Source organism: Dromiciops gliroides, chromosome 1 (genome assembly GCF_019393635.1).
Source record: "Dromiciops gliroides isolate mDroGli1 chromosome 1, mDroGli1.pri, whole genome shotgun sequence".
In the NCBI taxonomy this organism is placed as follows: Eukaryota; Metazoa; Chordata; class Mammalia; order Microbiotheria; family Microbiotheriidae; genus Dromiciops; species Dromiciops gliroides.
The window spans coordinates 252,846,562-252,871,619 of record NC_057861.1 but is presented as its reverse complement, the minus strand read 5'-3'; the positions used below and the strand labels follow the sequence as shown (position 1 = coordinate 252,871,619).

The 25,058-nt window shown below is 37.8% G+C and overlaps 1 protein-coding gene across 37 annotated transcripts in view; it reads right to left on the bottom strand.

Annotated features, from left to right (window-relative positions):
- DTNA (dystrobrevin alpha) overlaps positions 1-25,058 on the bottom strand; it is a 490,634-nt gene that overhangs the window by 342,757 nt on the left and 122,819 nt on the right. For 31 of the 37 annotated variants that reach the window (XM_043976695.1, XM_043976698.1, XM_043976696.1 and 28 more), the window contains exon 1: positions 18,670-18,855. The exons of 4 other annotated variants lie outside the window; for them this stretch is intronic. In XM_043976695.1, the coding sequence (XP_043832630.1) occupies positions 18,670-18,689 (20 nt within the window). In that variant the 5' untranslated portion in view covers positions 18,690-18,855. Of the gene's footprint in view, positions 1-18,669; positions 18,856-19,043; positions 19,125-25,058 lie in introns of those variants that run through there. 2 more of the 37 variants (XM_043976705.1, XM_043976704.1) reach the window with 2 other exon arrangements.

The following is a 25,058-nucleotide window of genomic DNA, read 5'->3' as shown; positions in this document are numbered from 1 at the left end:
CAGTTGTGTCTGACTCTCATGACCCCATTTGGGGTTTTCTTCACGAAGATACTGGAGTGGTTTGCTAGTCCCTTTTCTAGATCATTTTTCAGATGAGGAAACTGAGGCAATGAGGATTAAGTGACTTGCCCCGAGGTCACATGGTGAGTAAGTATCTGAAATTGGATTTGAATTCAGGTCTTTCTGACTTTACACTGGGTATTCTATCCACTATGCCACCTAGTTGCTATCATTTATATAGCACCTACTATGTTCTAGGTTCTGTGCTAAGCATTTTACCTATATTATTTTATTTCATCCTTACAATAACCCCAGAAGGTAGGTGTTATGATTTTACAGTTTAGGAAATTGAAGCAGAGGTTAAATGACTTGCTCAAGGTCACACACCCAGTAAGTGCTTCAGGTCTTCATGACTCCAGGCTCAGTGTTAAATCCACGGAGCCACCAATGGAGGATACATAAAAAACCAAGAAAAGCATGTGAAATATTTGATTCAGGGGAGTGTTTCTCTATTTTGTGATTATTAGACAAGTGTAATTTTGACATGAGTCTTGGCTATGGCAATAATTAGAAAAAACACAGAAAAACAGTGTTTCTTTTTCTGGCTTTTCTCTTGTGAATGTTGACATAACTGTAAATTAAATCTGATTTTTATTTTGCACAGGAACAATGTAATTTTTTTTTATTAGTTGGAAATCAATTTCAGACTTTGCTGTCTTGAGGCTTAACTTTGTTATATTGTAGTTTTACTTTTTAATGCATTTTTAAAAAAGAATTAAGGAAAAAATATGGGAGCCCTCCAGTGGCCAAAATAATCCATGCAAATTCCCATTTTTTGGTTTGTGAGAAAATAATTATTAATAACGGATTTCTAGGGGGGACTCAGAGATCAGTTTCAGTCCTTTCTTGCCCCCACTCCACAAAGTTCAGCTCTTGTCTGGGACAAGCCCAAGGGAACAAAAGAAATGGAGTTAGACTTCTTTGTCTAGCTCAGTGTAGAACTATACCTAGATACTGGACTGTGCCCTTCAGAGAGGGTCTTTTGCATGCTCTTCTCTGAAGTCATCTGTAGAGTTCATTTTAATTTAGACCACCCTTAAGTCATGACAATCAATGGAACTGAATGATGCTGACCAATTAGCTTAGGTCAATGTATAAGGACTGGCCTCTATCACTGAGCTAAAAAGACGTCCAGGGGCCCCACCTGAAGACCATCAAAATCAAGACCACACCTGGCTGGCCCTGATTGGGGTGTTGTTCTCAGAGGCAGTGTACTACTGACATCAGCAAGAGACCACTCTCAACCAATCAGCTTGAAGGACCTCCCCTTTTGGGGAGGGAGACAGGAAGTAGGAAGGTGAGGCTGGCTTGCTTGGATCTTATTCTTTTCATCCAGAACTGGCTTGGTGGCAGCAGACAGGAGAAAAGGGAGGGTCCCCCTTGTTGTTTGGGACTTTGGCTTGGTGGGAGACAGAGAAAAGGCGGACAGAGAAAGAGAGGAAAGCAGATAGCAAGTAGATAGCAAGTAGATAGACTTTTCTGGTGTTACGGGATCCCATGTGTTGTCTTTACTCTTTAATAAATCCTTAAAAGCCTAAACTCTTGCTGAATTTATCAGTGATTTTAGCCAGTTTCCCTCCCCCAAAACTGGGAAGGGGGCAGATTAGGACCCACATTTAGACTTTAAACATCACAACCATCAGATTACAGGATCATAAACTTAGAACTGATGTTATTGTTTGTCCTTCGTTTTCGAAGAGGACCAATGACATCATGGTGATGTCTTGACTTGTTTGTGAATTGCATTTAAGTGAGGCAGAGTTGTGCAAAGTCATCAGCCCTACTCTCTCTTCCATGGAGGTCCAGTGACAAGCTAGAGATGGGGACAAGAAACACCTCATAAGCTATCTAGTCAAAACCCCTTATTTTTTAAGTGATTCACCCAAGGCCACAAAGTAAACATCAGGAGCAGAATTTTCATCCAGTTCTTCTGATTCCAAAGTTTACACACACACACACACACACACACACACACACACACACACACAGAGGTGTGTGTGTATATATAAATATAAATATACATATATATATATGTATACACATATTTATATACATAAACACATTTTTTTAAAAAAAGCTCAAACACTGAATGTAGGGAATCATTATCAGTTTCTTCCTCATAGAGTAAATCTAGGCTGTCTACTAAAGAATCAGGATCCTGTGTCTTAAAGAACAAATAAGGAGAATCTTGCAATTGCCAGGAAGTGCATTCTGACTTTGCAAGTGTTTGCAAAGGCTGAGAAAACTATTATTGGCTCTAAGAGGAGTCTTAATGAGTAATCCCCTACTTTGGGGCACAAAGTTGACCATACAGAGGCCTAATACAGCTAAATGTGAGGTGCCCTATTCTTCTGTACTATGGGTCTAGGACAAAACTTATCAAACCTATATGGGACATTCTGTTGACTTACATTCCAAGGTTCCAAAATTCTAGATGGATTATTCTTCCTCTTAGAAATGTAGACAAAGAGTAGTCCAGATGACTCATGCAGACTGGGAAACATTATTTAGAGAATAGATTACTCATCTCCTGATGAGATATCTTGAGTGGCCATGGAAAAAAATTAATTGTATACTGAGCAACACAAAGCTTTGCTTAGTGGAGGGTACTTTATTTCCTTCTATTTCAGCTATCAGAGAATTGCTATGAGTATGATAAAAATGTTCACAATGAGAAAAGGATTCAGTCAACTCAAGCTGTGCCTATTTCACTTTTCTACTTCCTCATAAATCTATATTCTAATATAAGCATTCCTTGATGTGGCAGAACTGTTTATTTTATTTCTGATTTAGAAGTTTTATATGTGAAATATTTTGGCTTCCCTTTTTAGCAAATGCATATCTAACTAAGCCAGACAGCTGCATTTTCATTTGCTCATTATATATCATCAGATAACCAGTAATAGCTAGATAGAAAATCTGAAGCAGTATCTTTGACTGGGAAATAATCAAATCAGGTCTATAAGGTAGCCTAATGTCATGATGCCAGTTGGTATTTTCCCTCATGTTAAACTCTCATAAGTTCTTGTAAAAAATAGGGTTGGCTCGGGACAGCTAGGTAGCACAGTAGATAAAGCACCAGTCTTGAATTCTGGAGGACCTGAGTTCATATCTGCCCTCAGACACTTGACATTTACTAGCTGTGAGACCCTGGGCAAGTCACTTAACCCTCATTGCCCTGCCAAAGAAAAAGAAAAAAGAAAAAATATATATAGTTGGCTGAAATAAATATATGACTATAACTTTAATTGCTCAAAGAGGAGAACAGTAGATATTTTATAGATTTATAATAATTACTCAAAGTCTAGATAGTACAATCCTAAGATTCCAAAGAAGGACTAAGAAAAGAAGTTGCTTCCATGAATATTTACTCAGGGGAAGTTAGCTATACCTACAGAGAGGCATGAAAAGAAATTTCTGATTAACTTGAATGTAATTTTTAAGTTTTCTACTTGTAAAGCCTAATTAGGTTTTCAAGCAGAAAACACACACACATACATACACACACACACACATACACACACAGTTTTCCATCAATTATCCCTCTTACTTATGAGAAACAAGATGTATCAATTCAAATTATGACACTATCAAATTTCCTAAACTAATAAAGGTCAAACTCAGTTGGTATTTGTGGATGGCATCCAAGAAATTCCTCAGGAAATGTTATGGGTGATTCACTGAGAGAGATTCATCTAGGGAGCAAGCTATTTCCTGACAGTAAACCAGACCCTTCTGGAAGCTGAACTCTGTCTTTTAGGCCATCAGGGTATTATTTAGCCCACTGAAGCAATCATTTGCCCTTGTGGACTCCAAGATAAAATGGAACTTGCTCACTAGCATACTCTGGTTCATTAAGTTGGGCACTTCCCTCATATCATTATAAAAATATTCTGGTAATGTTGTAGCTACCATTTTTCTAAAATGAGTGAGACCTGAGTTTTTGGTTGTTAGTGAACATTTAATGGTCACATCATACTTTTTTACCAGAGAATGAAGTAATCCCCATGTCCTGGACAACTATTTGTGTTATTAGACTCAGAGGTCTTATGTCTTGTGTGATACTGGAACATGGAGGCAATTAGCTTAATAATTGACTAGACAAGAAAGTGAGTACTGCCATGAGGCCGTTCAACTAGATGTGAGTTGCAGAGGTGCCAATGTTAACACAGTGGTGAGATATGATGTTCAGAACTATCCTGTAATGAAATTTGAGGGGCTTTATTATAACCATTAGAGAATAAACACTCTCTTAGCCCAACCCTGGAACAGACGATAAACAATAATAACAGTAGAAATGTTATGCTAAGAACTTCTTGTCTGCTACTCAGAGGAATTATTTTCATGGCACCCTTTTTGGTGGGGATGGAGGGGATTGTTGCTCAAAGGCACCTCATGGGAAAAGGTAGCATACTCCCATAAAGTCCTATCTAAATGAATTGAATAAATACTCATCATTTCAAAAGGGGATGAAATGCTGGATGGAACACAAGCATTTCATACACACACACACACACACACACACACACACACATAGGTGGGGCAATGAGAATTAAGTGACTTGCCCAGGGTCACACAGCTAGTAAGTGTCAAGTGTCTGAGTCTGGATTTGAACACCAGGGCTGGTGCTTTATTCACTGCGCCACCTAGCTGCTCCCATAATAATCTTTTATATGTGCTATTTTATTTTTTCCCACTTAATAGTATTTTATTTTTTTTCCCAATTACATGTAAAGATAGTTTTCAACATTCATTTCTGTAAGATTTTGAGTTACTAATTTTTCTCCCTCTTTCCTTTCTCTCCTCCACCCCCAAGATAGCAAGCAATCTGATATAGGTTATACAGTACAATCAAGAAGCACAATATTCTTAATAAGACCTATATAGTGATGATAGTCTGGCCCTTATAATATTGACAAAGGATTACTATTCTAGAGTCTGGGCTTTGTGACACCACTTTCACTAAAAAGACTTAAGATCTAGTGGCAGTTAGCTTTAAGGAAATAATTTTAATAATTTTAATTCTCTTTGTATTAAGTACTATTTTCCAGTGGCTATAAAAAAGTTCAGAGAAACCATTCATTTTAGGCAGGCATGACATGTCATTTAGATCAATATCAATTTGGAAGGAAGTGTATACTTTATATCTCTTACCTATCAGTTTATTACCGGTAGCACATACTCTGAAGCCACTCTTCCAAGCTCCCATTTGCACCGGCATGTCAAGTTTCCATAAGGCAGTAAGATTGACCTCAAAGGAAGCTGTTTTCTAATTTTATAGTTCACAAGCCCTTACCAACAGGCCTCCCTCATGATTAGTTTGATATCAATTAGTCAACCTGCTTTTAGTCTTTTCATGGAATTCATGAAAGAGAGATAAAGGATTAAAACAAAGGTAGCTTATAGGAAAAATCAGGAAAATAGGTAATGTTGAAAATGATTTTTTTCCTTCCATGAAATCTTTTCTTCTTATGGGTAGATAAATAAATTGTAACATAAGTAACAACTAGCCATGTTCTTTATAGACTAATAGTCTCGACTTAAATGAAATATAGTGCTTTAAAGCTTTACCAAGCTTTTATACACATCTCATTTGCTGAAGCAGTTATTCTTATTTTATAAAGTAGGAAATTGAGATTCAGAGGAGATAACTGACTTATCCATGGTCACACAATTAGGAACTATCAGAAGTAGGATTCAAACTCACATCTTTGAGACTTCAAGACCACTACTCTATCCAGTATTGCCATGCAGCTTTTCTGTGCTATCAAGGAACTGATTCTTTGTGTGATGCTGAACATAGCCTGTTTTCCTTCTATTTAACTTCATCATGATAACTATATTGCTACAATGGAAAAGGACTCTTTCTTTTGTAAGTAGGTCAATAAAAATTTGTTGTATATTGGGATTAAACTCTTTTGTTGTTTAAATCTCAATAACCCTCCCTCCCCAGGAGAATTTAGAATGCTTAAGATTTAATTATGTTTTCAATATTACACAGTTATTAACAACCAATGCTCTAGTGTTTCCAAATCCACCATCTATCTTGACATTTTGTATCATTGGTTTAATTCAAATGTCTGGAGGATATATGGATATATTAGTAAAGCACAGGAAAAATCCCAATTTAAGGCTACAAGTTCAAATGGTTGCATAACGTTTTATGGTCCTTATTGAACAATAGGTCTTGTTGACTTGAATCTAAACCCTAAATATGCAATATTTCTCACTCACAAACACTCAGTTAATGCATTTCATAGAATCATGGCATCTTGGAGTATGAAAGGATCAAAAACTGTTCTATATTTCAATTCAAACCTAAAGAAGAAACTTCTCTACAACACCTGTCTTTGGCAGAAGGTCACCCAGCTTCCCTCATACTGTGATGGAGAATCTACTAGTCCCCTAGGCAGCTAACTCTCCTGGATATGTGGATTTGTTAGGAAGTTTGTCCTGCTATCAAGCCAAAATCTGACCATAAATTCCACCTACTGCTCCCAACTCCATCCTCTGGGGCCAAGCAGAATAAACATAATGATTACATAATACCTTTGCCTGTGGCAAGCCTTCAAATAACTTAAGATACTATGTCCCTTGTACAGTTTCTCTTTTCCAAAATGAACATCCTGGGTTGCCATAGTCCTTTCTTCTTCTGGCCAGCTCTACTCTGGCTGAGCTTCAGTCTGTGGTGACTAAGATGTGGTGTCTCAAACTGAGGACTGTAATTCAGTTATGGTCTGACCATGGAACAGTAGAGTAGGAATTATCAACTCTCTTGTTATAGATAAAACATTTTTATTAAAGCAGCCTGAAGAAGGCCTGCTATCTATGCCTTCTCCCAAGTCACTTAGGAAAATGTTAAACTGTATATAGCTAAACTTCCCAAACTGTTCTCTGTGGTCACAGTGATCTCACAGGATGTCTTCTGAGGTAGTTCACAGTTTGACCATTGGCTCAGGCTATCTTCCTTTCTTTCTTTCTTTTTTGTGGGGCAATGAGGGTTAAGTGAATTGCCCAGGGTCACACAGCTAGTAAGTGTCAGGTGTCTGAGACCAGATTTGAACTCAGGTCCTCCTGTATCCAGGGCCGGTGCTTCAACCACTGTACCATCTAGGTACATGCTCTATGTTCTTTTCAATAACTTCTCTTGAATGTTTGAGATGTTTTTGTTTACTTGTACTTTAGGTTATGTCATTAGTTTTGAAAACTTTCCTGTTTGGAACCTTCATATCTTTTTATTGATGACTTTGGGGTAGTTGCTGTGATAAATAAGCAAGTACCGTGTGAAAATTAATGAGGAACACAAAGCGAAAGTGGTGGTATCCAATCTAATTCCAAGATGTGAGACTTTAACATGGTAGGTACCAAACAGGAACAAACAATTCATTAGTAAATAATAAGTTATTTAAGAATAAATTAAAAAAAACAACTTTCCATTTATATTTTCAAAGGTTTCTAAGTTGTTAGGATACAACTACTTGTTGTTTAATTATTCAATAATTAAATATACCTAATTATTCAATAAATAGAACTGTTAGGTATTTCTTTTGGGCTGGGGGCTGTGAAAAATGACTGAATGAATAACCCTTTGTTAAGGATCTACCTTGTGTTAGGCACTACTTTAAGTGCTAGAGATATCTACTCAAATAGAGATACTTATACATTCCGTATTCTCATGTAGCTCATAGTCTTAATGAGCGAGACAAAATACAATAACTATGTAAAAATAAGATACATTCAAGATACATTGGAGATAATCCACAGAGGGAAGACACTCAGATTAAGAGGCATGAGGAAAGATTTCCTGTACAAGGTGAGATCTCAGTTGGGATTTCAGGAATCTAGCTAGGGAAGCCAAGAGGCAGAGATAAGGAGGCAAAACATTTCAGGCATGAGAGATAGTGAAAATACACAGGGATTCAAGAGATGGAGTGTCTTACTTGAGAAACAACAAGGAGTCTGGTATCACTGAAAGGAAGAATACTTAGTGGGTTGGGGTATATGGCATAAGAATATTGGAAAAGTGGTAGGTGGTCAGGTTATGAAGGGTTTTGAATGCCAAAACATAGGATTTTATACTTGTTCCTGGAGGTAATAGGGAGCCACTTTATTTTTTGTTTTTTGGGGTTTTTTGTGGGGCAAGGAGGGTTAAGTGACTTGCCCAGGGTCACACAGCTAGTAAGTGTCAAGTGTCTGAGGCCGGATTTGAACTCAGGTCCTCCTGAATCCAGGGCCGGTGCTTTATCCACTGCTCCACCTAACTGCCCCACTTTAGTTTACTGAGTAGGGGGATGACATAATCAGACTTTTGCTCTAGGGAGATCACTTTAACTTCTGAGTGAAAGATGGACTAGAATGAGGAGAAATCAGGAAATCTGGTTATCTCTAGACTTGTGGGTATCTCTCCAATTTTCAAGGATTTTTCAAAGATTGCAGACATCAACTCAAAAATCACTGACCAATTCTTTCAGCACCCTAGACAGTAGTCAGTCTGGACCAGTATGACAACTCTTTGAGATCAGCTAGATGCTCTCTTGGGAAGATAGGGTGTTCAATGGATAGAGAACTGGCTCTGGAGTCAGGAGGACCTAAATTCAAAGCCAGCCTTAGATACTTACTAGCTGTGTGACCCTGGGCAAGTCACTTAACAGTTGTTTGCTTCAATTACTCACCTGTAAAATGTGCTTTTAGGCTAAATTTTCTGTAGAATTTTAGGTTACCTGGAGCCTATTTATCTTTTCTCTAAACTCCTTTATATCTCTTTTCCTGCAGGCTGTAGGGCAAATCATGCCCAGATACTCTCTCCTCCTCTGTTACAAAGTCTTAAATGTCATTTTCACTATTTTCTCATTTGACCATGATGATGAAACCCAAAGATTCAAAAGAAATAATAATGATAAATCATACTTAATGAGGTACATTGAGAATTTCAAAATTTTTCCCACACTATCTTACATGACAGGTAGTACAGATATTAAAATTTTTCTTAAACTTTAAAATTTATAATCGAAGGATATTAAACATGTATTTGTGGATTGCAACTCACAGTACTTCCTAACCTTAATACAACTCATCAAGGATGAATTAAATTAAAATTTCAGATCATTCAAGGCTTCAGAAAAAAAATCATTAAGTGGATACTTTAAGTGTTTCATTAATCTCTGAGTCTCTTGGTTTGGGTTTTATTTTCTTATCTCAAAGTTTTTGGTTTTTTTAAACCTAATTGAAAGAGTGGCATGGTTGGATGGTAGAAATTGCCCGAATCTATGCATATTTAGCATATATCATTGCTCCTCTGTTCCCTTCTGACCTGAGTTCAATACCTTTCCTGCGCTAAAAAAAACTGGTGAAGAGGAACTGTTTTAAAAATGTACTTGGTGATTTTATTTTTCTCCTCATACTCTTTTTGCTGTTCTCTGAAATGGAAACAGGAATAAGCGATAGCACTTGCTATCTACACTTTACACAAAATAAGCTATTTAACATTTGTACCTGTGAAGGAAGCACCTGTCTGTTCTCAAAGTTTTTACCAGAGCAACTGTCCACAGACAGGACTGCTTGAGCACCAGGAAGCGATGGAACATACAGCCCAAGGTGTCCATGACAGTGGCAAGGCTGACAGTAAAACAGGAAAACTGTGGCTGTGATAAAAATTGAGGGAGCAGTAAAATCTCCATGGGATGACAAACATTCCCTGAGTCTTAGAAATCAAATAGACTAGTGAAGGCAACTTCAAAAGACAGACAATCTTGGGGCAGCTAGGTGGCGCAGTGGATAGAGCACTAGCGCTGGATTCAGGAGTACCTGAGTTCAAATCCGGCCTCAGACACTTAACACTTACTAGCTGTGTGACCCTGGGCAAGTCACTTAACCCCAATTACCTCACCAAAAAAGAAAAAAAAGACAATCTGCTCCCACATTATCAAACATGAGTAGCTACACACACACAGGCAACTGGCTGGAACTATACAACTACCTCTTTGTTCTTCACTTTTTTTTTTTATTTTCCTTCATTAATAGGTTAAAACTGCACTAAAATTTTTGGGACACCCTGTAAACCTTGCCTTCTCATAGCTAAGAGGGATCCCGGGAGGTGTCTAGTTCAAATCAAAATTTTAGAAGCACTTTAAAAGACAAGGGTCCTACAGTGTCTAATTTCCTAATATTATACAGAGCAGATTATTAATCAGTTCAGCCATAAGCATTTATTAAGCACTTACAATAGGTCAGATACTTCTGCTAGGCACTAGGGATAAAATGACAATCATGAAACAATCGCTGTCCTCAAGGAGATTACTTTTAATTTGCAAAAACAACAAAAAGATATAAGGAGAGTCAAATTATATACAATATTAAGTATTTTTTCTGGGGGAGGAAGGGAAACACCAGGATGCTGGGAGGATCTAGGTGGTGCAGTGGATAGAGCACCAGGCGTAAAGTCAAGAGGAACAGAGTTCAAATCCAGCCACAGACACTGGCTGGCTAACCTTGGGCAGGCAAATCACTTAACCACTGTTTGCCTCAGTTTCCTCATCTGTAAAATGGGGATAATAATAGAACCTACCATCCAGGGTCTTTGTGAAGATCAAAGGAGAGTATAAGGTATTTAGTGCAGTGCCTGGCATATCGTATTATATAATTGTTAGCCATTATCACTACCATCATTTTGTAGGGAGGGTAAGGAAAGACCTGAAGGCTCTTCAGGGAACTTTGAAGGAAGCTACAGGTTCTGAGAGGCAGAGGTAGGGAGGGTGCGTCCTAGGCAAGAGGTGGGAGGTGCTCTCTGTGCAAAGGCATGGAGAATCAATTTATAGCATCTCATTTCACAATCTACAAAAGACAGTACTTGTATTTACAATAGAAGCATCTTAGAAAAGAAATGGTGTGTTAATTATAGGTATTAAGGGCAACAGCCTAAGGTGAATCCACAAATTTCTGTAAATTTGTAGTGAGGATTCAGATAAGCCCAGGATAACTCTTTGTGTTAGAAGCTAATTCTGGTTAAAAATGAATCAGTGTGTGAATACAACAAGCTATTTAAGTTAGCTATAATCTTGGGCCTGGAGGCAGGAAGACCTGAGTTCAAATTTGGCCTCAGATACTAACTGCATGACCCTGAGTAAGTCATTTAACCCTGTTTGTCTCAGTTTGCTGATGAGCTGGAGAAGGAAATGGCAAACCACTCTAGTATCTTTGACAAGAAAACCCCAAATGGGGTCATGACTGAAATAAGAACAACAAATAAGCTTGCACTATAATCCAGTAGTCATCTTGGGTTTCATAGCCTAGGAATCTGCACACTTCCTTGGAATGAGGAAAGAAAAATATTTAATGAGGGGAATTGCTAGTGAACACCAAAGGCATAGATGTTGTTCTCTGTTAGATGCTATATAGATATCTGGTTAGTATGCTTCCAGGCATGCCCAGTGGAGGGACCCACTTCAGAGCATGTATGTACAAATATTCCATGATTGTTTCCTTCACTCACTGTGTGGCAAAGAGGAGCTTTTTCCTTAGCTGTGGAGGCAGAACTGGATGTGCACACAGGAGGCACCACCCGGCCAAATCAATCTCTCTTTCCTTGGCTGCATTCAAGAGATGGGGATGAAATGGTACAAACCTCCAGGTGGGAAGAGAAGCCTAGGAGCTTTATCTCTCCATGTGGGCCATGTTCCATGAGCACAAGGCCCTGCTATTGCCTCTGTCACCTCTTCTGTTTATTCTTTCTTGATCTTAGTTTAAAGAGTATTGCAAATGGCAGTTATCTTGTGAGCTTTGAGAGGCTGGAAGAGCAAGCTACCAAGCTTCCAAGACCTGGACCAAAATGGCATATGGAATATGTACCCTTGATTTGAGGGGATGTGTTTTATTTGAGCCTTGTTCTCTCAGTAAATAAGTATATAAATATAGTATATGTATATTATATGTGTGATATATATATATATATAATAAATCAAAAGCTAAAAATGTTTTATCTTTTCAGTAAGTGTTAAAACCTACTCAATGTCAATTACATGATATTGGAGTACTCCTAACAGAAAGGTGATGGACTAACATGCAGAATGAAATATACTTATTTCAATATGGCCATTATGAAAATTTATTTTGCATGACTATGCATATTTTTTACAAGGATTTTGGTTTTGGGGGTGGGGTGGGAGCAGGTAGGAGAAGAAAAAAAATGTAAAAAACATAACATTGTGGTGTGAATCACCACAGGTCAGCAAGTGATATAAAGGAGATACTAACTGGTGATTGATACTAGGGAGAACACACTGTAGAGGATCAATATCAATATTGTAAAGGCTTCAGTAATATAGCCAGTATCACTATTTAAAGATTCAAATATGCAAAAGTAATCTCAAAAGGAACTTCTCTGACTTGTAAAGGAAACATGCTAGGGAAAGTAACTGAAAAAAAGCAAAAGAACTACCAGTTTTTCTCTAATAGATGCTGAAAATTAGGGAATCCAACAACAAAAGTGCTAGGATGAGAATCTCTCCATTGGGGCTCCATGAATGTATGGGACCAAATTTTTATTCCAAATGAGGCCCAATATGTAGCCCATACAAACTCAGCAAGTCCTTATCCCAACTCATACTAACAAGTTGAATCTACAGAGAGTTGCTAATTCCATCTCCCATCAGAGTCCTAGTGGGATTTCTGAATGACCAGGGGTGTTTTCATCATGTTATTGGCTCCAGGCTCCATTTTGATGTGGGGAGATAAAGGTTCAAACCTCTTTTCCCACCCAGATGCTTATAAGAGTTCATCCTTCTCACTGAAATGCAGAAAGCGAGAGTCTGATTTGATCTTCTGTGTGTTCAAACAATTCTAGCTCAACAGCTAAGTAAAATCTCCCTTTCTGCTATACTTTAAGTAGACAGGAAATAGTCATTGAATACCTATGAATGCTCTTGGTTGTTGTCCTTTGTTCTTGAAGAATACCAAAATGACATTACTATGTTGGGGTCAAGGTACAGTATGTCCGGCTGTGACTGATCAGACCAATACAAGCTCAGAAGGCTCTACCCCAGGTCAGGCACAAATAGTCCATGTGAACATTTGGGGTGGAGATGTCTGTAAATTTGTGTATCTCATGTTTCTTTTGAGTCAATGCTCTAAAGTGGAGAGCTGGGTGCTTCATTATGCAAACCCAGAAGTGGGTTCACCAAACATGGACAAGAATACCTCAGGGAGAACACAAAGTACATGCTACTAAGGACTGGGTTGTCATTGAACACTCCTTCCATAATAACCACAAGAAGGTAGAAAAGTTTAAAAAATGGAGTTAAATTTCTTTGACAGAAAATCTATATTTTAGAAATACATGGAAATTTAATAAACCTTAATCATCCATTATATTTCTTTAGGCTATAGTATCATCCAGAAAAGGATACAGTTTTGTTAATGCAACTAAGTGTTCTTGATTTATCTATGATCCTATTAAAAGAGAAAACAGGGCCCTTAGAGCATTTTATTTGAAATCAGAGGGCATGGGATTGAATCTAAGCTCTGCCTGAATGTCCTCAAAAGGGATTCCAGTATAAAATGAGGGTGTTTGACTAGATGACTCCTAATGTCCCTTCTAGCACTAAGTCTATTATACTTTCATTTTTTAATGGTACATGCTCCTACTCATTCCAAACAAATTCCTTTCATTATCTTTCATTCCTCTCATTAACATGCCTTTTAATGTTAAGATTTAGCAGAAAAGTTCTACAAAATACACAAAATATTTTTAGTATGAAACTTTTATACCAGCATGCTGTAGTATTTGAGAGATTTTCCCTATCTTGTTATTGGGCTCTTCTGGGCTTATGACATATAATTTTTTTTTGTTTGCTTGTTTGTTTGTTTTTGCGGGGGCAATGAGGGTTAATGACTTGCCCAGGGTCACACAGCTAGTAAGTGTCAAGTGTCTGGGGCTGGATTTGAACTCAGGTCCATCTGAATCTGGGGCTGGTGCTTTATCCACTGTGCCACCTAGCTGCCCCCATATGCCATATACTTTTATAACAAATGGGAACAATTTTGAATGAAATAAGCTAGTAAAAATTCATTCAGAGATTAAGACCCAAGCAAGGTGTTAAATCATTGCCTTTTTTTAAAGTCCTACCCCTGGCACCCCAAACATATGAAGATAAGCCAAACATCTTCAGAATGGAGATGAACTACATTTTCCTCCTTCTAACACATCTGATGTTTTTGGTTTTTTTTTTTTTTTTTTTTTTTTTTTTTGCGGGGCAATGGGGGTTAAGTGACTTGCCCAGGGTCACACAGCTAGTAAGTGTCAAGTGTCTGAGGCCAGATTTGAACTCAGGTACTCCTGAATCCAGGACCGGTGCTTAATCCACTGCGCCACCTAACCGCCCCCCTAACACATCTGATGTGAACAGAGACTTATAGTCCATCTCTAAATAAAAAATGATTCCCATTTTCTCTTTGTTTTAAATAGTACGGATCCAGGACATTAAAAGTAATTCTTCAGGTCCTTAAATGCCTAAAACTTCACTTATCCATTTTTGATTCAGTTTGGGGCGACCCCTTCACCTTACATCAGCCTTCAGTTATTATTCATTGGCACCTTGATGATTTCAGATTAGTAACCTTTATATATTGACTGCTGACCCTGAGTTTGTGTTCAAGGAGTTAGAATTTGTAAACTAGTGTAAGTGTTCTTATTTTCACCATTCAGCATGTTTGCCAATTAGATGGGTAGTTTTATTAGTTAGTCATTGCCACTTGACTATGCTTCCTTTGATAACTGGTAGATTCATTATGCCAATATTCCTTTCTCTTCACATTTCAAACATATTTTGCATACCCTCCCTTGGCACAATGGAATCACTATTTTATGAAATAAAAAAAAAGTGTTGCATGATAAACCTTGATATAAAGGACCTGCAATATTAATGATATCTTTTAAATAAAAGGCCATAGAGTTAAAGAAGGGCAGCTGGGTGGCACAGTGGATAGAGTACTGGGTCTGAAGTTAGGAAGACCAGAGTTCAAATCTGACCTCAGACACTTACTAGCTATGTGACTCTAGACAAGTCACTTAATATTTTGCCTCAGTTTCCTCATCTGTAAAATGAGCTAGAGAAGGAAATGTCAATCCACTCCAGTATCTTTGCCAAGTAATCCTCCAATGGGGTCACAGAGTATGACTCAACTGAAACAATCACAACAAAAAGGGTTAAAGAATGAGTAGTTTAAAACAAGAAAGAAAAGGGTAAATAAAAAAGGTAAAGGAAGCCTTTCTATGAATAGTCAAAGATGTGGATGGATATTTTTTCCTCCTAAAAAATTTCAAATTTATAAATAAGATAAAAATTAATTCAAATAATCTATAAAAAACAATCAAACAAAAATTTTCCCTACCAATTTTCATGTTAATTTAATAGTCCCTGTGAGGATTTACTATTCTTCCTTGTTTCCCTTCTAGTTCTATTTTTTAATATTGAAAACTTGCTGAAATTTAAAATTTTGTGCCTCAGGGGATAAAGTATAAGAATAAGTAAGCTATTATAGACAACTCCCCCCACTATCTTAGAGGAAAGCACAAATAGTATTAAAAACAACTTATACTAGACTTTGAGATTCCATCAGAAATACACTAGATACACACAGAGAGAGCTTGGCTTTGACCTCCGTTTGGCTCCGTTTTACTATTAGTATGCCAGAATCCCACTGGGTGGGAAAAACAAAGGTATAAGCTACTCCTGTATAACTGAGAAGAGATCAGCTTCTACTTGCCTAGTAGTATGAAGGTCACCCTCTGTCAGCTAAGATGATGGAAGAATGTCTAAGTTTTTGGAGGGGTAGTGTTTACATGGAAAGAAGGTTAATTACAGGCATCCTCTCTTTTTATAGTCAATGATTTATTGAAGGGGGAGACAGTGGAGGAGAACTGGTATTCCTCCCAATGGCTAGACGCAACAACAGAAACTCTGTACCAGTCACTTCATGTCTTATGAAAAGTGATCAAGAAGGTAAAAAACGATATACCAGGGGTACACCTAGAAATTTCAGACAAGTATCCACCTGACTAATTATACAGTAGTTGCTACTCTACATCCCACTTCCAGGGCTGCAATGGAGGCAGTTCATACGGGAGAGCCAATTGTTAAATTTTTAATATGAACGTTTAGACCTCAGAAAGTAGCAAACTCTACAAATCAGAACTTAATTTATTGTTTTGCTGATTGTTTAGACTTTAAAAAGCGATAGAAAGATGTTTATAATAAAAAGTAAAATTTAAAAGACTATTCTGCTTTCATTCCTACTCACCTCCCAAAAAAGCCAGTAGTTAAATATTTACCAGCATACACCTGTCTACCCCTGACCTTCAACAGGGTCAATTCTTGAAGCCACCCAAAAAGGCAATTCTGAAGCTGTTTGAGGAGATGACATTGTCTTCTCCATTAGAAGGTGAGTCCTGGAAGTACAGGGGTTGTCCCTGCTTTTCTAGTTGTATTCCTAGCACTTGACATAGTATTTTTTATTTTGTAAGTGCTTAAATGCCTCATTCATTCATCCATCCATTCATTCATTCATAATACTTGATGGAATTCGCAAGTGGGGTAAAGGGAAGCTCTCACCTAAGAGTAAATGTTACTTGAATCCATAACAAAGAAGGAGGATTGAGCTGAGTAATTTGCCACATGTGCCAGAATACATGATTGTTTTTTGAAATATGAAAGGAAATTATCAGCAGGGTTGAATTAATTTTACCAAGTGGGTAGGGGAAATTCCCATCATACTGTACCACAGCACCCGCCTGGATGTCAGGCCCTGTGTTTTTGCCTTTCTTTGTATTCTCAGAGCTTAGGACAGTATCTATCATACTGTATTTCAATGCTGATTGGCTGAAGGATTTGCTTAGAGATGTAGCATAGATGGACTAGGTTATTGCTTACTCACTAAGTCCTGTGATTTCAGGGGAGGCCCTCTCCTCACAATCCTCTGTGTTTGCCCACTACATACCTTCCCTACTACTCAGGCTAGAATATCTATAAAAGGCAACAAAGCCTTTCTCTTCATAATTAGAGCTAAGGTTTAAAGTACAAATACTCTTGGGATTCTCATGCTTTCATTTGAAATCACACTAACTTGTAGATAACTGATATCTGATCCCTTTTTGAGAGGCTTAATAAGAAATGGTTAGAGTACGAGACATTACTAGGTGGCTAGGTTATTTAGCTTTCATAATCTTACTCAAAAATTGTTCTACCATATCTCTAGGCTGAATTTCAGGAGTACTAACTGTCAATTCCTTCACCACCCTGGAAAAATGCAAAAAGGCAAATTTCTCCATAGATCATTAGTCTAACATTCATTTTCTTTTTGAGTCCTTAACACTGGCTGTTAGTTTTCTTAGGCAAATTGAGTAATGCACTCAGAATTATCTACACATGCAAAGTAACCAGATCAAGGCACTCATTGTTCTATTCTGTTTTAATCTTATTTAATCAAGTAGAACCCAATATATAAGGGAGAGTAAAGATTAAACTGCCATGCTTAACAACTGTCTTCAGCACTAGGCTTTATAACAGCAATGTCAGCAGATTTATTTTCCCCATATAAAGACTTTCCAATTCACACTGTGTACCCTCAGACAATTATGGACAGTATTTATTCAGAAGGAGTACTGGGCAAGTTTGGAAAAGCAGCTACTAAGAACAGAGCCAAGAGGTCATTTTACAAAACAAAAAGCAAAATCTATACATGGTCAAAATGTGCAAGCAAATGAAATTGGTCATTCTCAAGCAGCTTGCTCCTTTATCCCCTCATCCAAAAGAAGCACAAAAATCCTCAAAGTATAGATTAGTGGATTTTAAAAAAACACAACTGCCCCCCAACACACACTTTGCAATATAATCAAACCTTTGTAGTAATTTAGCAAACACCAGCTTTATTTCCACCCCTCCCCCAAGGATTAGTTAGGGAATATGCTAGGAATTACTAGTTATACTTATGAGAAAAAAACCCAACTTCCTTAAGTAAAGCACTTTCCAATGAAAGTGGTGTATTTTCAATATTAATTTAGTTTAAAACTATCTATTAGGTGTCTACTGTATGCTAGGTACTATTTTTGCCCCTCCCTCCCATTTTTTAAAGATTATCTTCTATGATTGCTCTGTATACTTTTCAAATAGCTTGTTCTTGCTATGCAAATTAGGATGTAAATTGCAGAGAAATTACAAAGTTTTTTGAAGTATCAAATCTACCTAACAATAACCCACTTTCTCCCACACCACATTGGAAAGATGACATTTTTGTTTTCAGTATCCTAAAGTATCAGATTCCTGAGATTTTAATTAAAGTGGGTAAGCCTCTGAGTGTGTGTGTGTGTTTGTGTGTGTCTAGGGGAAGAGCAAAGAGTAGAGCAGATTAATTTCTTTTAAAATGGACTGGCAACATTACAAAAGACATCAAAACTAGAGATTTCTTTGAGTGGCTTAAAACATGAAATCCAAATGCCTCTAGAAGGTTAGAGAACTGTTACCCTCAAGTTCCTCAAAACCCAAATTATTTAATGTCTCCTTTCTTCAAAGAATTCCAAATTAACTTTCATAGCACCTGAAAACAAAGCTTTCTACTTACCCTTGTGTATGCACCATCATCTCCTAAATCACCTTAATTCCAATGTATCCAGAATGTGTATGGATACAAAAAAGAGAAAATATAGCTTAGGACAAAATTTGACCAAAGAGTTAATTACAACAGAGATCAAAACAGAACTCTCTGAAATGCTAGGGAGCAAGATGAACTCAATCCCTGCCTCCAGAGCCTGGTATATACTGTGTCTATCTTTAACTTGTAAATGATTTGGTTTCACATTCCATTGAAGTCCCACTGGCAGATGCCTTTGGTAAACTCACCAATCACAAGCTTTCATGTCCCCTCCCTTTCTCCCCCAGCCCTGGCTGTGCTTCCGTTCTGATATCTAATACAGATTTACTCAGCTGTCTTTTTACCTGTCCCTGCATGGATGAAAGAGGATGCTTCCATTGATGGCTAAAGACTGTGCACTAAAGACCAGGCTGAGAAATCATTCTGCTGCTCCCCCTCTCCTGTTCTTCCGTCCTCTACGGTCCCCCCCCCCCCAGCCAGAAATCAAACTAACTTCCAAACTTGGCTGCCCATGAAGGAATGTTCTCTGATTGCCATTCTTGCAAGTGGAAAGCAAGGGAGAACAATCCCTGTACTTTCTTCTTCATTAGTAATCTCCCAGGTATATACAAGACAAATGTGTTAAGGTGACTTTGCATTCTTTTTACCCCTGTAGGGAGAGGTGAACGATATAGGACATGGGAGATTATGTTGGAACACAATGGGGTTTTTATTTCCACAAATGAGCTTCTTTTATCCCAAAATAAAATTTTGTCAAAAAAGGGGCAATTTCTACCTCCCCCTCCACTATCCCCCCACCCCGAGAATTGAAATGAAATTTAGGAAATGAGCTCTTAGAACCCATCAAAGGGAGAAAACCACACTGTGCAAGGTTAACAATATAGTCAGAGACAAAGCTTACTCAGATGAATTGTGGACACAAGGATTTAAATCACTCTCTGAATGAAGTCCCCAGGCACAGATTATCTATAGCATTTCCCGATGAAGGTAGTAAAAGAAGGACAAAAGAAACCTGTGCTGCTTCTCACTGGTCTCAGAGCCAACTTTGTCAGGGTCTGTGATTGGGAAAGAATTATCCTCCCTAAGGAAAAAAGATCTGGGGGAAAGGAAAAAGGGCATGGGATGGGAGGGGAGAAAATGAGATGACTTTACCAGGCATCACACTCACATCAAAGAAACTTTCCCTGAAAACTTCATTTCTATTCTACAGTTTCCCTCCAGTGTTTCTTTATTGTGATGCCAAGATATATGAACTGCTTGTAAACTACCCTATCCAGCACTTAGCACATGCCTGGCATATAGTAGGCACTTAATAAATGTATACTTACTGATTTATTGACTCCATATTGCTTGTGTAAAAGTGAGTATTTTTATCTACCTATCTACCTAGCTAGATGGATTTTAGTTCAACGAAAGGAAAAAAAAATGTATGATATAAACAACAGTAGATATTTCATCACTCTCTGGGTATCCATGTAATATCAAGTGAACTAAAGGGAGGCTCCTGACACATCAGGTGACGCCTTTGCGGTAGATTTATGGAACAACATGAACAAGAGTTACACAGAAAACAGTGCACTAGTGGGTTGTGATTTGTATTACTGGGGGGACTAGCCACTGCATGGATGAGATCATAGATCCAATGGAGTATAAAGAAAAGCTTCATAACAATTAGAGCTGTACATGTATGGAATGGGCTGCCTATGGATATAGTGACTTTCCAAATAATGTAGCTCCTTGAGTGTAGTCTGAACAACTACTTGTCAAGGGTAGGCAGCCAGATAGTACAGTGGATAGAGCACTGGACCTGGAGTCAGGAAGAACAGCATTAAAATTCAGCTTCAGGTACTTGCTGCTAACCTGGGCAAGTCACAACCTCTGCCTTGGATCACTTTCACTATCTTCGGCTATAGTCCTATACATGTGCCGCTGAACAAAGATGGAGAAAACCACAAACTGTCCTGATGGGGCCCGCTACAAATTTATACTACACAGCCTCAAGTGGGCCCTCACTGCTGCTAGACAATCCTACCGTACCTCCCTTATCAACTCACTATCCCATTCTCCACCGCAGTTCTTCCACATTTTTTATCCTTCCTCAAACCTCTCATAGCTACCTCATATTTCTTTCTTTTTTCTTTTTGGTGAGGCAATTGGGGTTAAGTGACTTGCCCAGGGTCACACAGCTAGTATCAAGTGACTGAGGCCAGAATGGAACTCATGTCCTTCTGACTCCAGGGCCACTGCTCTATCCACTGCACCACCTAGCTGCCCCCTTACCTCATATTTCATAGGAAAAAAATGGAGCCATTCACTATAATCTTCTTCTTTTCCTCCCTCTCTAATTTCATATCACTCATATGTGTTGGGCCACTCTCTTTTCCACTCTTGTCTCATATGATGAAGTGGCTTTACTCCTTACTAACACTAACCCCTCTACCTCCTCAAGTGATCCCAATTTTACAGACTGCCTCCTCTGTCATCCCTACCTTTTTCCTTATTTTCAATCCCTCTCCCCCTATACACAGGCCCATGCTCCTCCCCTTCATCCTCAAAAAACCCTCACTTGATCCTTTTGTCCACGCTAACTATCATCCTCTATCTCTTCTGACCTTTGTGGTTAAACTTAATAGGTGTCTCTACTTCCTCTCCTCTCACTCTTCTTAACCCTTTATATCTGGATTCTGATCTTACATTCCACACCAACTGCTCTCTTCAAAGTTACCAGTGATTTCTTAATTGCCAAATCCAATGGTCTTTTCTTTTTTTTTAATCTATATATCAACTAATTTATTTTTTCATTGACATATTTATCTAGATATTTATTTATTTATTCATTTGTTTGTTTATTGAAACTGACAAAAGTATTGCCAACAATGCCCTGCCTCCACTTTCCAGCACTCTTTAATCCAAGTGCCTTAGTGCTTTCCTCAGATTCTCTAATATTCCAATATATGCAGCAGAAAAGATGCTGATGTTCACTTATTTTTGGGGTGGGGGAGTCAAGGAAAAGATGTATGATTTTACTGGTTTAGGGAAGTCCTGGTAAAGAAATTCCCTCCTATAATTCTGATTGGCAAATGCTTAACAACAGAAAACTTCCTGAGTGCACTGAGAGGTTAAGTGTCATGCCTAGGATCACACAGCCACTATATGTCAAGAGGACAGTCCTCACTCCATCATGCTTGCCTGGTGAAAATTAGCCCTTAGTTACAGTCCTGCTAAAAAAAATGTCTGATGAACTAATTCCTATTAAAACGGTATTCAATGCTAATGATTTAATGTTAACTGTCCTAGGAAATTTGTGTTTTTAACACAGTGTTTTAATTTAAAGGAATGAATCTCAAATGTAATGGGCCAGCTTGGAATCTCGGCTTTGCTACCTAAAAGCTGTGTGTCTTTGGAGAAGTCATTTGATTTTCCTTGCCTTCTGTTTGCTTGTTTGCAAAAAAAAATAATAGCTCACAGTTATATATTTAGGATTTTCAAAACACTTTAAATATATTGTCTGATTTGATACTCACAAAAACTCTGTTAAGTAGGTTCCATAATTATCCTCCTTTTTCTTTCTTTCTTTTTTTTTTATTTTGGTGGGGCAATGAGGGTTAAGTGACTTGCTCAGGGTCATACAGCTATTAAGTGTCAAGTGTCTGAGCCTGGATTTGAACTCAGGTCCTCCTGAATCCAGGGCCAGTGCTTTATCCACTGGGATACCTAGCTGCCCCCTCCCCAATCTCTCTTAATTATAGTGAGGTCCTCTTAATTGTTTCCCATTTATCCTGTATAGTGTGTTTTTACCTATTTGTTCACCTGTTGTCTCCCCCATTAGACTGGGAGCTTCTGGAGAGCAGGCAATATTTTTTGCTTCTTTTTGTGTCTCCCAGACTTATCACAGTTCCTGGTATATAGTAGATGCTTAATAAATGTTTAGGCCCTTAATAAATGTCTGTAGACTACTTCATATTAATGGGGAAAATGTGACCTTTTTCTTAATGAAAACCTCACCCTCAAACAAAATCCTAGAAAATATCACCTGTGGCAGCAAGCCAACAACCATACGTCTACTTATATCCCATTCCCATTATTGTTAATTTTGGAGATTCTATACAAGTCTCAAGTAGCAACAGCAGTGTAAGCAGCAGCTACTCTTGTCAAGGCCCAAGAAAAAATAATTTAAATAAATACTGTGGAATGGACCTGTCTTCTATTTCACCCCTATGAAGCAGTCACTATGATTTCAGGTGTCAGAACTCAATCTTCAATATAAGTAGATTATATATATTTTTCCTTCTATGAGAAACACCGTGAAAAACTTTGTCTGATAGGAAAATTGGCCCCCTTGCCAACAGGCATGCAGTAGGTAATTTAGTTACCTTTAACTGGAGGCATGCAGGTAGTTTATATTTTCATAGTTTTCCAGAAGAGTACCATAGTAAGCATTGACATTGAAGATGAACAATACCATTAACAGGCCACTTAAAAATTCAACAGAAGCAGGGCAGTGTAGTATATAGTATAGTGGACATATTGTCAAGAATACCTGGATTTAAATCCTGCCTCAATAGTTACGTGACCCTGGAAAAGGCACCTAACTTTTCTTGATGTCTATTTCCTTATCTATAAAATAAAGGGATTGGCCTTGCTGATCTTATTGGTCCCTTTCATCTCTAAATCTATGATCCTGTAATAATCTATCTTTCTTTTATTTCTTCTGGATACATGATTATCAGTGAATCCAAGCTGCAGTTATATTGGATATTTAAAAACAAAGATCAGGTTGTGATTAAAAGTCTTATCTATTGCGACTCTTGTTTACTCCTTTATCAAAACACCAATTTTCATGGCTCTAACTGGTAATAATTTCACTAAGAAATATGGAAGAAGCTTAACTTCTTAGACCCTGGTACTTTTCATCTCTGCTAGAGAAGTTGAACATTAGGATGGGAAAGGACCTTAAGGTTCAGAGATTATTTGGGGATTGGGTTGTTATTCAATCATTTCGAATTCTTCATGACCCCATTTGGGGTTTTCTTGGCAAAGATACTGGAGTGGTTTGCCATTTCCTTTTCCTGCCCATTTTACTTATGAGGAAACTGGGGCAAACCAGGTTAAGTTTTGCCCAGAGTTATATAACTAGTAAGTGTGTGAGGTGGGATTTGAAGTCTTGAGGATGAGTCTTCCTGACTCCAGGCTCAGCACTCTATCCACTATGCTACCTGTCCTTTGTATTGGGGGAAAAACCCAATATTTTTGTTTGTTTGAACCTGCAATTTAATTGGCAACAGGGAATTCATGGGGGTTGTTAACTCTACCCATCCTGATTAATGACTCTTTTGCAATTTGTAATCTTAAGAGAAGAAATCCCTTGGGTTCTTAGAGATTAAGTGACTTGTTCAGGGTCACACAGTATAAATCAGCATTGAGACTGAAACCTATGTTATATTGACTCCAAAGTCACTTCTTTTGGGATGTAGAGAATCAAAATTTGCTTCCCAAAATTTACACTTTTGTCCTCTTTCTGTCTTTTTTGGGGGATGGGGGAGAGGAAGAGTGGCTTCCAAGCAGAAAACATCTAATCCTTTTTCTAAATAAGAAATTTGTTAACTGATTTGATAATTAGTTTCTCATAAAGCACTACTCATATTTCACCCTACTGGAATCAGATAATTTTAGGGCAGGGATAGAGACCTCAGGCATCATCTGATCCAACCCCTCAACCTTATTCTAGAAATAAGAAAATTTAGACTCACAAAGTTTATTAAATTCATCCAAGGTTATGAAATGTCAAAACCTGGACCAGAATGCAGATTTTCTGATTCCTAGTCCAATACACTTTAAATCATTCAATTTTTCAGATGCATGGGTAGATGCAGAAAAATCAAAAATTTTATGCTGTAGTAGACATGCTTTTTTTCTTCATGGAACAAAGAGCATGTATTATCAAGAATTATTAAAATAGTCCTATTTTATTTACAAGGAAGAATGCCTATAAAACATTCACCTATTTTTCTGTGCAACTTTTAATTTTGTGAATAGCTTGCAGAAAATGCTCCAAATTTAATATTTTGCATATGTTATATAATTCTCTAGGACTAAAGTTGCAAAGTAGGGCTGACCAGCACTGGAAGAGAGTTCTATATATGAATGAAATCACAGGTTTTATCCAGTCTGCCATGTATGTATGTATGTGAATGCATAGGTATATACATTTGTATATGTGTATCCATATGAATATGTATACATACATACACACATATACTACATATATTCTATATAATGGCTAGCATTTATAAAACACTTTAAGATTTTCAAAATTCTTTACAAGTAGTACCTTATGGGGCAGCTAGGAGTCGCAGTGG